The 13,486-nt window shown below is 49.0% G+C and overlaps 1 protein-coding gene across 1 annotated transcript in view; it reads right to left on the bottom strand.

Annotated features, from left to right (window-relative positions):
• Positions 1-11,439: 11,439 nt before the first annotated feature.
• PRKN (parkin RBR E3 ubiquitin protein ligase) overlaps positions 11,440-13,486 on the bottom strand; it is an 893,077-nt gene continuing 891,030 nt past the window's right edge. Inside the window, exons 9-10 of the mRNA XM_066372515.1 lie at positions 12,614-12,617; positions 11,440-11,690 (exon numbers count right to left, since the gene is read on the bottom strand). Coding sequence (XP_066228612.1) covers positions 11,440-11,690; positions 12,614-12,617 — 255 coding nt within the window. The remainder of the gene's footprint in view (positions 11,691-12,613; positions 12,618-13,486) is intronic.

Here is a 13,486-nt window from a genome sequence, read left to right on the forward strand (position 1 = left end):
GGTGCCAGACCCTTGGCGGAACTCGAGAGGAAACCCACACTGACCTACATGAAGAAGGCCAGCCATAAGCTTCATTAGCATGGCCACCCTTGGGAAAAAATGCTTTTTCACTATTCCTGAAGGGTCTGAGGATCTCATTTACACAACTGTACTTTTTTTTTCCCCCTGAAGTTAGAAGTAGGGAGGCAGTCAAACTCCCACATGCGCCTGACCGGGATCCACCTGGCATGTCCACTAGGAGGCGATACTCTGCCTGTTTGGGCCATTGCTCCATTGTGGCTGGAGCCATTCTAGCGCCTGAGGTGGAGGCCATGGAGCTGTCCTCAGCGCCTGGACCAACTTTGCTCCAATGGAGCATTGGCTGCAGGAGGGGAAGAGAGAGATAGAGAGGAAGGAGAGGGGGAAGGGTGGAGAAGCAGATGAGCACTTCTCCTGTGTGCCCTGGCCGGGAATTGAACCTGGGATTCCACACAGCAGGCTGACGCTCTACCACTGAGCCAACCGGCCAGGGCCTACGCAACTGTAGTCTTAATACAAAGGACTCACTGTGTGGCTGCTCTCTGAGTGTTGTGATATGCATCCTACCTTCCTACTGTCTTCCACTGGGGCAGATACACTTGGAAGTGAAACACACTGGCCATTTATGCTGGCCTTTGCAGGATTCTCCTTTGTATACTAACAAAAAATCATGGTAGAACAGCATTCTCTGCTCCAATTCAATCTAGCCTCTCTCCGTCCTGTATTCCAGAGTAAAAGTAAAAGAATTTTAAGTAAATCTAGTTTACAAATGAAACCGTGTCATTGCTGAACGCCTTGCACTGTGGAAGTGTCTGACACCAACAGAAGGGGACAGTTCTCGAAGCGAAGTCTCCTCGAGCCATTCCAACCACAGCGGCCACCTGGCTGCTCCCGTTTCCAAAAACGCGAGTGCGGGACTCTCAAGTCAGTTCTGAAAACATGTGCAACTAGAATACACGGGTGTCAAGAACTGTTTATTTTTGTTTTGTTGAAATATTTGGTAAAGGCTTTAAAAATAAATACAAATCATGTCTATTCAGACTCATAAGGTGCCAATGATTCTGCTTGAGAAGCCAAGGAATACGCCCTCACAGTCCGTAAGTTTTATTGTCCTTACTCTTAGTGAGAATCAGTCTTTAAATGTCTGAGAATAAGTTAAATTCTTTTCTAATTTCTCATGTTAAAAATCACTTATTAATAAGCACTGTCCCTTTAAAATAGGTACAAATAATACATTTGCTTATTTTCTGTAGGAAGAGAGCATGTCTATTCCACTGTGGAAGAAGACAGAACTTCTTTTCTTTTAACTGAACTTTATCTTGAGGTCCTTGTAGACCCACATGCAGTTGTCAGAAGTAATACAGAGAGGTCCTGTCTCCCCCGGTGGTAACAACTTGCCGAGCCGGATGGCTCAGTTAGAGCAAAGGTTATGCAAAGGTGGTGGGCGTGATCACTGCTCGGGCAAATATAGGAAAACACCCATGTTTCTGTCTCTCTCTAAAATCAATCAATTAAAAAAAAAAAAGAACATCACGACTGTATGGCCAGCACTGGTCCAGGTGAGATACAGAACACCTGTCACCGCAGCTCCCTCCTGCTGTCCTTGGCTGTCCCTCACTCTTCCCACCTGTCCCCTCCCACCCTCTCCCTGCCACCTAAGAACTGCTCCGCTCTGCTCCATTCCATCACTGTGTCATTTCAAGAATAGTTTAAATATGGACTTCTTGAGTAAGCGACTATTTGGGGTTGGCATGTCTTCACTCGGCACAATTCCCTTAAAATCCATCCAGGTTTCCGTCAGCAGTCTGCTCCTGTCACTGCTGAGTAGAGTCTGGACGGACCACGGTGTGTCTGATCACTGCCCGCCGAAGGACGTCGGGTGGTTTGGGCAGACGTGAGGGAAGCTGGTGTGAACAGTCACGTCCTGATGGCCTCGTTCCTCCGGGATCCGTAACCCAGAGAGTGGCTGTGGGCCCTACGCTGAGCTCACGCTGGGTGTGTTTGAGAGGCTGCCCTGCCCTCCCCAGGGGAAACCCAGCCCCTCTCTCCCCCCAGCAGCATGTGAGTGCCCTGCCCTCCCCAGGGGGGACCCAGCCCCTCTCTCACCCCCAGCATGTGAGTGTCCTGCTCTCCCCAGGGGGGACCCAGCCCCTCTCTCTCCCCCCAGCATTGTGAGTGCCCCTGGCCCCTCCCCAGGGGGGACCCAGCCCCTCTCTCCTCCCCCCCCAGCATGTTGAGTTGCCCTGCCCTCCCCAGGGGGGGACCCAGCCCCCTCTCTTCTCCCCCCAGCATGTGAGTGTCCTGCCCCTCCCCAGGGGGGACCCAGCCCCTTCTCCCCCCAGCAGCATGTGAGTGCCCTGCCCTCCCCAGGGGGGACCCAGCCCCTCTCTCTCCCCAGCATGTGAGTGCCCTGCCCTCCCCAGGGGGGACCCAGCCCCTCTCTCCCCCCAGCAGCATGTGAGTGCCCTGCCCTCCCCAGGGGGGACCCAGCCCCTCTCTCTGCCCCCAGCAGCATGTGAGTGCCCTGCTCTCCCCAGGGGGGACCCAGCCCCTCTCTCTCCCCCCAGCAGCATGTGAGTGTCCTGCTCTCCCCAGGGGCGACCCAGCCCCTCTCTCTCCCCCCAGCAGCATGTGAGTGTCCTGCTCTCCCCAGGGGGGACCCAGCCCCTCTCTCTCCCCCCAGCAGCATGTGAGTGCCCTGCCCTCCCCAGGGGGGACCCAGCCCCTCTCTCTCCCCCCAGCATGTGAGTGTCCTGCCCTCCCCAGGGGGGACCCAGCCCCTCTCTCTCCCCCCAGCAGCATGTGAGTGTCCTGCTCTCCCCAGGGGGAACCCAGCCCCTCTCTCCCCCCCCAGCATGTGAGTGCCCTGCTCTCCCCAGGGGGGACCCAGCCCCTCTCTCCTCCCCCAGCAGCATGGTGGGTAAAGGTGAAGTGTCCTGCTCTCCCCCAGGGGATAACCCAGACCCCTCTCTCTGCCCCCAGCAGCATGTGAGTGTCCCTGCTCTCTCCCAGGGGGGGGGACCCAGCCCCTCCTCTCTGCCCCCAGCAGCATGTTTTTTCGAGTGGCCCTGCTCTCCCCAGGGGGGGACCCAGCCCCTCCTCTCCCCCCCAGCAGCCATCGTGAGTGCCCTGCTCTCCCAGGGGGGGACCCAGCCCCTCTCTCTTCCCCCCGAGGGCACAGCATGTGAGTGCCCTGCTCTCCCCTAGGGGGGACCCAGCCCCTCACTCTCCCCCCAGCATGTGAGTGTCCTGCTCTCCCCAGGGGGGACCCCAGCCTCCTCTCTCTCCCCCCAGCATGTGAAGGTGCCCTGCCCTCCCCAGGGGGGGACCCAGCCCCGTCTCTCTTGCCCCCAGGCAAGCATGTTGAGGTGCCCTGCTCTCACCCAGGGGGACCCAGCCCCTCCTCTCTCCCCCCAGCATGTGAGTGTCCTGCTCTCCCCAGGGGGGACCCAGCCCCTCTCTCTCCCCCCAGCATGTGAGTGCCCTGCTCTCCCCAGGGGGGACCCAGCCCCTCTCTCCCCCCAGCAGCATGTGAGTGCCCTGCTCTCCCCAGGGGGGACCCAGCCCCTCTCTCCCCCCAGCAGCATGTGAGAGGCCGGGCTCTCCACGTCCTCCCGAGCTTTCGGTGTGGTCGGTATTTGATATTCCCGTCACTGAGCTAGTTCAGTGTAGTTACAGCTGTTTCTTTCTTTTTTTTTTTTTTCTTTTTGTATTTTTCTGAAGCTGGAAACGGGGAGAGACAGACAGACTCCCGCATGCGCCCAACCGGGATCCACCCGGCACGCCCACCAGGGGGCGACACTCTGCCCACCAGGGGGCGATGCTCTGCCGCGACCAGAGCCACTCTAGCGCCTGGGGCAGAGGCCAAGGAGCCATCCCCAGTGCCCGGGCCATCTTTGCTCCAATGGAGCCTTGGCTGCGGGAGGGGAGGAGAGAGACAGAGAGGAAGGAGGGGGGGGGGGTGGAGAAGCAAATGGGCGCTTCTCCTATGTGCCCTGGCCGGGAATCGAACCCGGGTCCCCCACACGCCAGGCCAACGCTCTACCGCTGAGCCAACCGGCCAGGGCCTACAGGTGTTTCTTATACCTCCATAACTCACCAGGCTCCATTCCTTCAGGTCCGAGTGCAGTGTGGAGACCTCACTCCCCGCCTCCCAGATGCAGCACTTCAACCAGACAACCTGTTTTTTGATGTCCATGTTTTTTTTTTAACTTTTCAAGATTCAAAATCTTGCCAATAACCAAATAGAACATATCAGTACATAAAAAAAGAATAATACTCTCTAACAGTGCTTCTCAAACTGGTCTGTGGACATAGTCTCTACAAACTGAGGATTCTACGAAATTGTTTAAAGTGTTGTGATATTAGTTAGATTATAATTTCGAATATATTCTTTACTAGTTAAAAAGACAAAACTACTTTTTTAATTATACATATTCTCGTAATGTTTGGTGATCTTAAGGTATCAAGTGTGGCCCTGAAGCTTGGGGGCAGGCATCAGAAATACTTCCCAGCCCTGGCCAGACGGCCCAGTTGGTGAGTTAGAGCAGTGGTCAACCTGGTCCCTACTGCCCCCTAGTGGTGGTCAACCTGGCCCCTACCGCCCACTAGTGGTGGTCAACCTGGCCCCTACCGCCCACTAGGGGGCGCTCCAGCTTTCATGGTGGGCTGTAGCGGAGCAACCAGAGTATAAATAAAAAGATAGATTTAACTATAGTAAGTTGTTTTATAAGGATTTATTCTGCCAAACTTAGTGAAAATCCGACATAAAGTACTTGGTAAGTAATTATTATTATATGCTTTAACTTGTTGTAACTCTGCTTTATAAATTTTATAAAGTAAAGTTACTTCCCTACTTTATAAATCACCATTGCTGTGGAAACCAGTCGGGCGGTTTAGAAAGTTTTACTACTAACAGAGATACAGGAAGTGGGCGGTAGGTGGTAGGTATAAAAAGGTTGACTACCCCTGAGTTAGAGCATCGTCAGGATACACCAGGGTTGTGGGCTCTGTCCCCGGTCAGGGCACAAATAGGGAGTCAACCAATGAATGCATAAATAAGCGAGACAGCAAATTGGATGTCTCTTTCTCTCTCTTTCAAATCAATTACTTTCCAAGAGCAGTGGAGACTCTTCAATGTGAGGAATCCTACCCCGCCCGGGTAACCATCTGTCTCTCTCTGCCCAGGGGCGGCTGCGCCCGCAAACACATTTTGTCCTGGAGTAGATTATTAATAGAACATTTTTTTCATTCTCAAAAGTGTCCCAGTTTTGTTTCATATAAGCTATCACGGCCACAGTTATCTATGATTGTGATGAAAAGAAAGAAAAATGAAAACAAGAGGTGAAACCCCAGCCAGTATATCCACCCTGTGCCACTCCGCACCCTCGGTCCCACCAAGGGGTTCACTTCGCGCTTGTTACTGGAGCATGAAGTAGCTAGCGCCTGTGCACGGCTCATTTTCTCTCTCTCCCAGTAACTCCTCATTACACATTCTGCACTTGTCCTAGAAAGTTCAGCACATATAATGATAAAGGGCAACCGAACAGCAGTGAGTAAACCATTGTAAACAATTGTTCTGAGACTGTAGAAGGATATCACAGAATACCAATACTCTTCAAATTGCATACCTTAAAACAATATAACCAAAAAAACTTCAAACAAATGTACAACTTCCTAGTCTTTCAAATAAAACTCTTCTCTGTAAATAACATGCTAGCTTCTCAACACCGAAATCACTAAACTGTGATCTGGTAAAAGATACAGAAGTATCAAGTTTGCTTTTCTGATGTCCTCAGGTGTACCTGAATTCATAATTTCATAAAGTATATGACAAGTTGCTAGAATTAAGGGTAAAGCTGTAAGATTATCAGTGATATATACCTATTAGCATATAAAGAAAAATCATTATTAATAAGAATATATAAGCTGAGTTTGGGGTTGCTGGCATACTTTTTCCTGTCATTTGAATTTTTTCCTGTCCCCCTCCCCTCATACTCTCTTTTTGGTCACCTTTCACTTTTGTCTGTGTCCATGAGCCTCAGTTTTATATATAATTAGCATACAGTAATGCCATAATCAGAAAAATAGAGCCTAAGTAAATTAAAAGAGAAATACTAATGTTGGAAAAATAAAGGATATTATGAAAATGCCAACACTCTCACATCATATTATTTAAACAACATTTACTTATGTTAGATGTAGTTCAAGGGGTTTAGAGGGTATTCATAACATCCTTGTGCATTTTTTAAAGTTTCAAAATGTTGCAGGTTAATTAGCTATATTATCAAAACAGTCTATAATGTTCCTGAAAATAATAGGTAAAATTTTCTTACAGATTTCAAAAACTTGAATTCTTTAACAATCGGATAGGATGAACCCTGTCGGTGAAAGCTGGTTTTCATGACTCACAGATTTTTAAATATATATGGTGTATGTCACTGCAAATACTGCCAATGAAATAACGTGGCTTCTAGAGTCCTTCCCTCCTCTTTAACATTTACAACCCAAGCTACTAAATTCTCAATGTCTTTGGTCTTCCGAACTCAGATCTTGTCATATCTAAAGCTTAAAGGAATGAGGGTAATAAACTACTGCCCTTTCACACTTACGGCAGAATGACCTGTTTTATGGAATAATGGTATCCCACTGTGTATGTACATTTTAAACATCATAAAATTGACTATTTGTTGAAAGGAATTTATGAGCACCTGACTGGATGAATCCTTTTATAAAGCAAAAATTTGTGTCAGTCATATTTTATTTTCCGTTTTGTAAGTCTAATTTATTAATACAAAAAGAACACAAATAGAGCAACTTCCCTATAACATTAATAAAGATATAACAACATTGCCATGTCCTGGCTGTGCTGGTTAATGTTTTGTGTTAACTTGACTGGATATGTGCCCAAACCTTGAGTCACACCTTGGTCTAGCAGAGCTTGTGAGGGTGTTTTGGATGAGATAACATTTGAATCAGGAGACTGAGTAAATCTGATGGTTCCCACCAATATGGGTGGGACCCCTCCAGTCCATTGAAGGCCTGAACAAAAAGGCTGACCCTCCCGCATAAGAAGAAATTCCTCCTGCCCAATAGCATTCTAGTCAGGACGCTGGTTTTTCCCCCGACCTTTGGTCTTTAGCTGAAATAGCAATTCGTAGGTCTCATGCCTATCAGCCTATAGACTGAGCGACCCCCTCACCGCTACCAGGTCTCAGGCCTTCGGACTCAGACAGGAACTAAGCTTGCGAACTGCAGATCTTGGGATTTGTCAGCCTCCATGTGTGAGACCATTCCTTATATCAATCAATCAATTAATCTACCTAACTATCTCTCTACCAACCTACCTACCTACCTGTCATATATATATGATTATCCTATTGGTTCTGTTTATCTGGAGAACGCTGAGTAACAAATATATTAGCTAATAAACCTATATTGATAGTAATGACATCAATACTAACACAGCTTATATGAATACAATGAATTATGTTCAAACAAAATCTTATATAAATACTGAGGTCTTAGTCATTTTAACCATCTAATTGCAAAGATTATCAATTTTGGAATATACCACTATATTAGAAGCCATTTTCCTTGTGTAGTTCTGAATAATAAGTTTAAAATTACATAGAAGAGATTTCAGAGTTGGGGGGCTAGAAGAAAGAGTGATCCATTATTTGAATGGGGCCTAAATATCTGGTTGCATGAATTAACAAGAATTCTTTATAAATAAAAATTATCAAACTATTATAAATAATATGTCAAAGATTAATGTTTTATATTGCATACTGGTAGGTGTAAAAATATTAATTTTTTGAATGTTAAAAACACGCACAGAAGCATTGTTTATGAAGTAGGAAAAAGTATATAACTCTTTCCAATTTGCTCCTAGTAGATACAGAGTATAGCAAGTAACTGCTATATAAGAATAATTTAAAAACAATAACACCATAATGAATCTCTGCTGAACAAAGCAACGATAGGTTTTTATTTGTACAGAATTTGTCCAGAGGAATTGTATAAAATGATTTTAAGCTTACTCAATTCAAGTTCCACCCGTCTTAAGGTAAGTAAACCCTGCATGTCTAAGAGCTAAATATTTATTTATAAACTCCACAGTTGTTTTTAGTGAAACTATATAAATATTATACAAACACACAAGCCACATACGTACAAATACACATATATATGTCTCCTTAGCAAAATATGTATGGCGTCATTGCCTTAACTCTTTAATTTTTGTATGATCCAGGATGAGGTAGTCTTTAAGATGATCTCTTAGACTCTGGAGTAAGTGCCCAATGATGATGACAGTCATGATGACGATGGTAACAAATGCTAACATTTATATAGCACTGCAATTCTCAACCCATGTGCTGCAAGAGGTTTTAAAACATGCAACACCTGACTACTTAGAGGCGCTGACCTCTTTTCCCTTAGGTTACAGATAAAAAAATGACAACAGCCAACACAACAGTAACTGTCTGGTGTGAATGAATCAAAATTATACCTATTTTTTTTTGTCAGATCGACAAAAAATATTGTTTTTGGTGTGCTGCAGAATTTTAGTAATTAGTTTGTGTGTTCCACAAGATGAAAAAGGTCGAAAACTGCTGAAGAGTGTTTATTCTATATCATGTTCTGTTCTAAGAGCTTTATAGAAATTAACCAATTTAGCCCTTACAAAATTCCAGTGGAGTAGGTACTTCCTGTTTCGCAAATGAATACTCTGACACAGAGAGGCTACATTTCCCAAGTACGTAAGATACAGTCTAAATAGTCATTTAGAGCATTGTTCTGTAAAATGGAGGTTGTGGGTTAATCCCCAGTCAGGGCACATACAGGAACAGACCTATGTTCCTCTCTCTCTCTCTCTTCTTCTCTTTCTAAATGAATAAAATAAACATTTAAAAATTTGTTTTGCCTAGCAGTGCAGACCAGGGGCTCGGGGACACCCTCTAGTGCTCCGCCTTCGCTCATTACACAGCCCTGGCCCTCGGGGGGCCCCTGCAGACCGGCCCTCACCAGCCAGGGTCCTGGACTGCACTCCTAAGGCTACCAGGCCACCACTACTGCCACCAAGTCCCCAGGCCCTGCTCTTCCGCCTGTCCTCCAGTTTTCTATATGTTCCTTTACCAGTCAGTAATTTCCTCTTCTACCACACCCTCTCCAGAGTCCTGGGGTGGGGTGGGGGCGGATGGTGTCCCCTTACTGCTTTTCCTGCTCTGTAAATGAATGAATCGCTGAAGGTGACCTACCATAACCATGTAGGTCACCTTCAGTGTGGGCCACGGAGGCTCAGCTGCATGAGCTGACAAGAGCTCTTTCCAAAGAAAAAGTATCGATCCATGTGACTCAAGTGAGCCCCTAAGCTCCACACCTAAGTCCTCAACTGTCTGCCGGACACACCCACATGCCTCCTGCTGGACACGCCCACACCTCTCCTGCTGGACACGCCCACACCTCTCCTGCTGGACACGCCCACACCTCTCCTGCCGGACACGCCCACACCTCTCCTGCTGGACACGCCTCCTGCTGGCATCACCATGTGAGGAGTCAGGCATGCTCCGCACAGTCCCAGGGGCTCTGCTTCCCAGTTCCCTCAGAGCACACTGCTACTCCTCTAGCTCTCCACACATGAAACTCAGCGCCTGGCCAGTCCAGACCCTGGGACCGCAGCTCCAAGTTCCCTTCTCGCCTAGTCCTCCGCGGCACCTCTAGTTCCAGCAGAAGAGACCCACGCTCTCCCCCAGCACGCCCCACAGTCACTGTCCCTCTCTGGAATCCCACGCGAGCTCCGACTCACCCAGGAAGTCTTTCTCTGTGACTTCCACTGAGGCCTGTTTGCTCCACCGTCGCAACAGAACGATATTTACGTTTCCGTTTTCATTGGCCAGTTACCATGTCCTTCTGCTACAGCTACTGGAAATTGCTAATATATAGCTGCAGCCGATGGCTCAGGCTAATCCTTCTGCTTTAAAACCCCTACATAACGAGCTGGCTCCACCAAAGCAGTGATGAGTTTTGCCTGCCGCTGGGATCCCTCATTGGAAGTGTTTGCCAAAATACTCTAAATCAATAAATATTGTACATACATATGTTTGTGAAAACCGATCGTCTGTAGCAATTCGTCTGACCTATCGGCCCGACTGGTATCGGAGGATGAGGTGCTTTAGAACCTGAAAATCCAAAACTCGTGGTAACAGGAAACATTTTGTTCCAAGGAGGTGCTTTAAAATCCTTTATTTGTGAAGAAAACCTTTCTTGGATTTAGAGGCTAGTAGGTACAGTAAAAGCTTTTTAGTTGACTGAAATAAAAATAAAAAATCAAAACACTTTTTTAACACAGGCACTTCCCTTATAAAAACCAATTGCCTAAAAGCCAAGCACAGCACTTTGCTCACAATGAGCAGGTGCCTGGCCATCAGCAGGAAGAGCCCTGGAAAGGGGGGCGATTTGCATTTCTATAGCTTCTTTTGTGTACTGGAGCTCTGAAAGCAGTCCACAGGGCACTTAATACACCCAGGAGAGGAGGCAGGGACAGGTCCTCACAAGGACATGCAGTGCCCTCCACAAGGCAGCCCCCCAGCTGTCAACAGGAGCCCCCGTGGACGTGGGCAGAGGAAGAGGGGAAGGAGCCTGCTGGGTCCTCAGCACCCCCTGGCCCACCCTCAGGAAGCTTTCTTTCCTGTCCCCCGCGAAGAACAACTCCAGTCCCTGCTGAATGGTATTTGCCGGCGTCTGTCCCCAACAGATAACAGTCTCCGCGTAGAGGTGACAACACAGTGCCTTAGTCTCCTAACAAGTTCTCTCACTTCCCAGAGAAATGCTGTTCTGGGTGACACTGGCAGAGTGAAAGGGGGGTGGGGCCTTCCTGGTTTTGGGAGCCATGCGCTGAAGCATGCAAAGTTAGGAAGAAAGGTGGACTTCCCCTGTGCTGTACCAGCAGCTTCAGAACAACTTGAGGGGGGGGGAGGGTGCAGGAACTCCCCAGGCCTGCTGCGCACGGGCCCTGAGCCCTGCACCCTCTGTGAGCCCCAGCGCGCAGGTTCCACTGTCCTCCAGGGGTCACACTTGGGTTACAAATCCCTCACCGCACCGGGAGTGAGCAGCCTGATTTGGAACGATTTATTTGAAGCCTTCCTCATTAAGATTCAAATGGAATAAGTAAGGTAGAAATTGAACAGACACCGAAATCGTGCCTTGCTGCTCCTGTAGTCAGTAAACATTTATCCACTAAGCCCAGCCTGTGTGTTCTCTCTCTCTCTCCCTCCTTCTCTCTCTCTCCCTCCTCTCTCAGGATTGTTCTTCCAATCCTTCCGCTCGCTGTTTCAATGCATAATTAAGAAGGTCAGAATTAATGAAGCGGTGTGGAATAAAGTTCAAGGAATCCCCAGGCACTATTTATTCTATTAGATCTCAGGCATGAATGTCAGCCCGGCAGCGCCGGCCGCATGAGCAGTGGAGCCGGCGGCAGCCCGGAAGAGCCCTCCGAGGGACACTCACCTGCACCACCCAGTCGTTCCTGAGCTCCTTTCCTGCGAAAATCACTCGCAGCTGGTCAGCTGGAACCCCCTGTCGCTTAGCAACCGCCTCCTTGAGCTGGAAGATGCTGGTGGCAGAATCCACCTCCACTGGGAATCCGTGGCTGGAGTTGAACCTCACAAACACTGGCCGAGAGAATCGGGAGGGAGAGAGAAAGGGAGCATTACTCAAAGCCCCTCAGTGGTAACAGCAGCATCTCCCACAGACCTCCCCCTCCCCTGTTATTCCGGGAAGGGCTCGCATTTTCTGTCACTTACAACTTAATCCTATAGGGTAGCACTTGGAGAAAAATGGAGTTCCCATGTTACCTTAGGCTGTGACCCGCAAACAAAATCGCACGCTCCCTTTGACATCTGTCCTGGGGAACAGGGACTCGAGCAGAACAGTTGCTTGATAGCAATTGTCAGAGTCCCCTGAGTTTATCAATGAGACGCGCCCCTGACGGCCCTTACAAACACGCTCCCGTGACAGAGCCCCTCTTGATGAAACTCGAGCACGTCGTGTTAGCACTCATGGGACAGTGAGTCCTCACTTATCCTGGGTAGGTTCTGTGACTTTAAGCAAAAATGATGGGCACTGAAACCAGGTTCACTATCGGCTAATTGATACAAACAGAGGGAAGTTTCTATGGCATCTCATCACATTTCCACAAAACAAAGTTACTGCAGGACCTGCTCTGTAGCCATGGAAACAATTCTAGCCATTTTGTAAAGCCGGGTAAAGACCCCCGTGGGGGTGGGTGTCTGGCAGCCCTAGGCGCAGGTGGCCCTGCGCGACTCCACTGGGCCATATTAGCGTACACAGCTGCCTTTTCTTTTGAAACTGGTGACACCACTTCTCCTACTGGGGCCTCTCCGTTCCCGGGGACCCCGCTGGAGCCCCAGCATGCCTCTCCTCACTGCCATGGCCACGCCTCGTCTCAGTGGCTCTCCCATCGTCCTTCCTTTCCATTCCCGTCACCCCGCCCATGAAACCTTCACCAGGTGTTTATGATGGCCTCCCAGCTGAAGTCTTGATATACTCTCCTTACTTCCAGACGGTCCCATACCATTCTGCAGAGCAGTCCAGAGTGTGGACCATTGTGTAGTGCTCCGATTCTTAACGTCTCGCACGGTCCCACGGGGAGAGAACGCCAGCCCCCTCTCATCCGGCAGAAACCTGTATCCCAGCATTTTCCCGGCTAGCCCCCATGTGTATGCTGCTAACTGTTCAGAAAACCATGCAGAAAACCACGGGGCCACCTCTTGCCTTTATTCACGCCACGCCCTCCATCACGGCACCCTACAAAAGCTGGCTCATCTCCATGACCTATCTCGGATGTGACCTCCTCCAAGATGCCACTCGCTGTCAGCCCCTGGGGGCTGAGCTCCCCTCCTCAGGGCTCTGATGACATTAGCTTAAGGCACTGCCACACTTTCTCGTGGAAACAGTAATGCACAGAGGTCACCAGTCCACCCTGCAGCCAGGCGGGCCTATGTACCAGTCCCCACGGGCCCTGAGCAGGGCAGCGGCCTGGGGTGACCATGGTCACCACCTCTCCAGCTCCTGGTCTCTTAATGTCCCACCTCTAAACCAGCAGGGAGGGTGTCTGCTCAGAGTCTTTGCAATCATCACACGGTAGCCTTGGATGTTGGGGATGCACATTTTACCTCCTAGAAAAGATTACAAACTGCTCGAGGCCAGGCTGTACCACTGAGCGCGGTGCCGCATTTCAACATCGCATTAGCGCTCACTGCGTCTTAGTTAAAATTTGAACTGTCCACTGGATCATAACTCTAACCAAATAATAACTACAATGCCAAGAACCATCCCGCGCTTGCGATGTGGCTGAAGCCATCCCTTCCGTCGCCGTTTCTGAGCTTCTCACTGAGCTGGTGAGGTCAGTGTCATTGTCCTTACGAGACAGAACAGGAAAGGGAGG

This window comes from Saccopteryx leptura, chromosome 3 (assembly GCF_036850995.1).
Source record: "Saccopteryx leptura isolate mSacLep1 chromosome 3, mSacLep1_pri_phased_curated, whole genome shotgun sequence".
NCBI lineage: Eukaryota > Metazoa > Chordata > Mammalia > Chiroptera > Emballonuridae > Saccopteryx > Saccopteryx leptura.